Source organism: Emiliania huxleyi (assembly GCF_000372725.1).
Source record: "Emiliania huxleyi CCMP1516 unplaced genomic scaffold EMIHUscaffold_9542, whole genome shotgun sequence".
Classification (NCBI taxonomy): domain Eukaryota; phylum Haptophyta; order Isochrysidales; family Noelaerhabdaceae; genus Emiliania; species Emiliania huxleyi.
In genome coordinates this window covers 1-1,172 of record NW_005194920.1, presented here as the reverse complement: position 1 = coordinate 1,172, position 1,172 = coordinate 1, and the positions used below count along the sequence as shown (strand labels likewise).

The following is a 1,172-nucleotide window of genomic DNA, read 5'->3' as shown; positions in this document are numbered from 1 at the left end:
ATCTTGCGTATTCTCGTCCACTGGCGCGACGAGCTTAGCTTCTCGGTGAAGACTGACAGCGAGGCGGCGGCGACGGCTCAGCCCACGCCGCTGGCGCGGCTGTGGCGGGGAAGAGAGGGGAGGCGGAGGCGTTTGCACGCACCGTAGGTCTGCTTTGTGATGGCATTCGTGCTGTAGAGAAAGTGGAGGGTCTCCCCGCTGATTGGCCCGCGGTACGCCTAGTGGAAGGATGTGGGCCAACGGACTGACGGTCAGAGAGGCGCAGCCGGGCACGTAGGGTCGATGGCGCAGCGCGCCCGATTGCTGTCGATGAAGTACCACGCCGCGTCGCTCTGGGCAGCCGACGCAGTGGAGAAATCTGACCGCTCTGTGGCCATCGAAGCCGATCGGCAGCCCAAGCAAAGGACGGCTCCTCAGGCCGCAGAGGAAGGAAACCAACTGGGGGCCGTGAACGAGCGGGCTTGCGCCACTGGTGGAGGATTCAGTATGCCGCAGGCAGCTCCCACCTCGATGGGTTATCACTACTGCGATTGTATCGAAGAGGGCTTCAACATTCGACAAACAGGAATCGAGGGTGACCGCATGTCTGCATCATCAGTCAGACGTGTCATCCCACATCCGTCCCGATCGTGACCAACCAAAGCCACCCCTCTTCTAAGATCCGCGCTTGCCCGGATCCTGAACCCTCTGCCGCTCCCAGCTGTGCTCGCCGAGCCGACGCCACCTCCACCTCCGCCTTCAATCTCAATGTCCCACCCCCCTGCGCGCGGGCCTTCTAGGCCCGCGGGTAGTCTCCCCCCATTCCCAGGGCCTCCAGGGCTCGCACCTCAACCTCTCACAGACCAGCGCACAGCGCCATAGGACGTATTTTCTTCTCAATAACATGGGTCAAGGCTGTGAAGGAAGGTGAGGTGGTTCGAGTTTGAGCGGCTCAGGCCGCGGGAGCCGCTCACCTCAGGCCGTGTGAGGAGCTGACCTCTGTCGGCGCGCACGCAATCCGGCACTGGCCGGTAGAGCTTCTACCGGCAGACTCGTAGACACACCCTCCTTATCCAAGCTCTCCTGCGCGTCGATCTGCTGGAGGAGCTCGCCGGCGACAGGCACGAGCTCGTTGAAAGCTCTCCTGATCGACGACAGATAACTTCCTTCATCTCCCCGCGCCGCCATGCGCC

The 1,172-nt window shown here is 62.6% G+C and overlaps 1 protein-coding gene across 1 annotated transcript; it reads right to left on the bottom strand.

Annotated features, from left to right (window-relative positions):
- Positions 1-77: 77 nt before the first annotated feature.
- EMIHUDRAFT_259646 (hypothetical protein) lies at positions 78-377 on the bottom strand (the record flags this gene model as incomplete). The annotated part of the gene is made up of 2 exons (XM_005756681.1): positions 78-198; positions 274-377. 2 exons carry the CDS (start codon positions 375-377, stop codon positions 78-80), a joined length of 225 nt encoding a protein of 74 aa, XP_005756738.1.
- Positions 378-1,172: the final 795 nt, after the last annotated feature.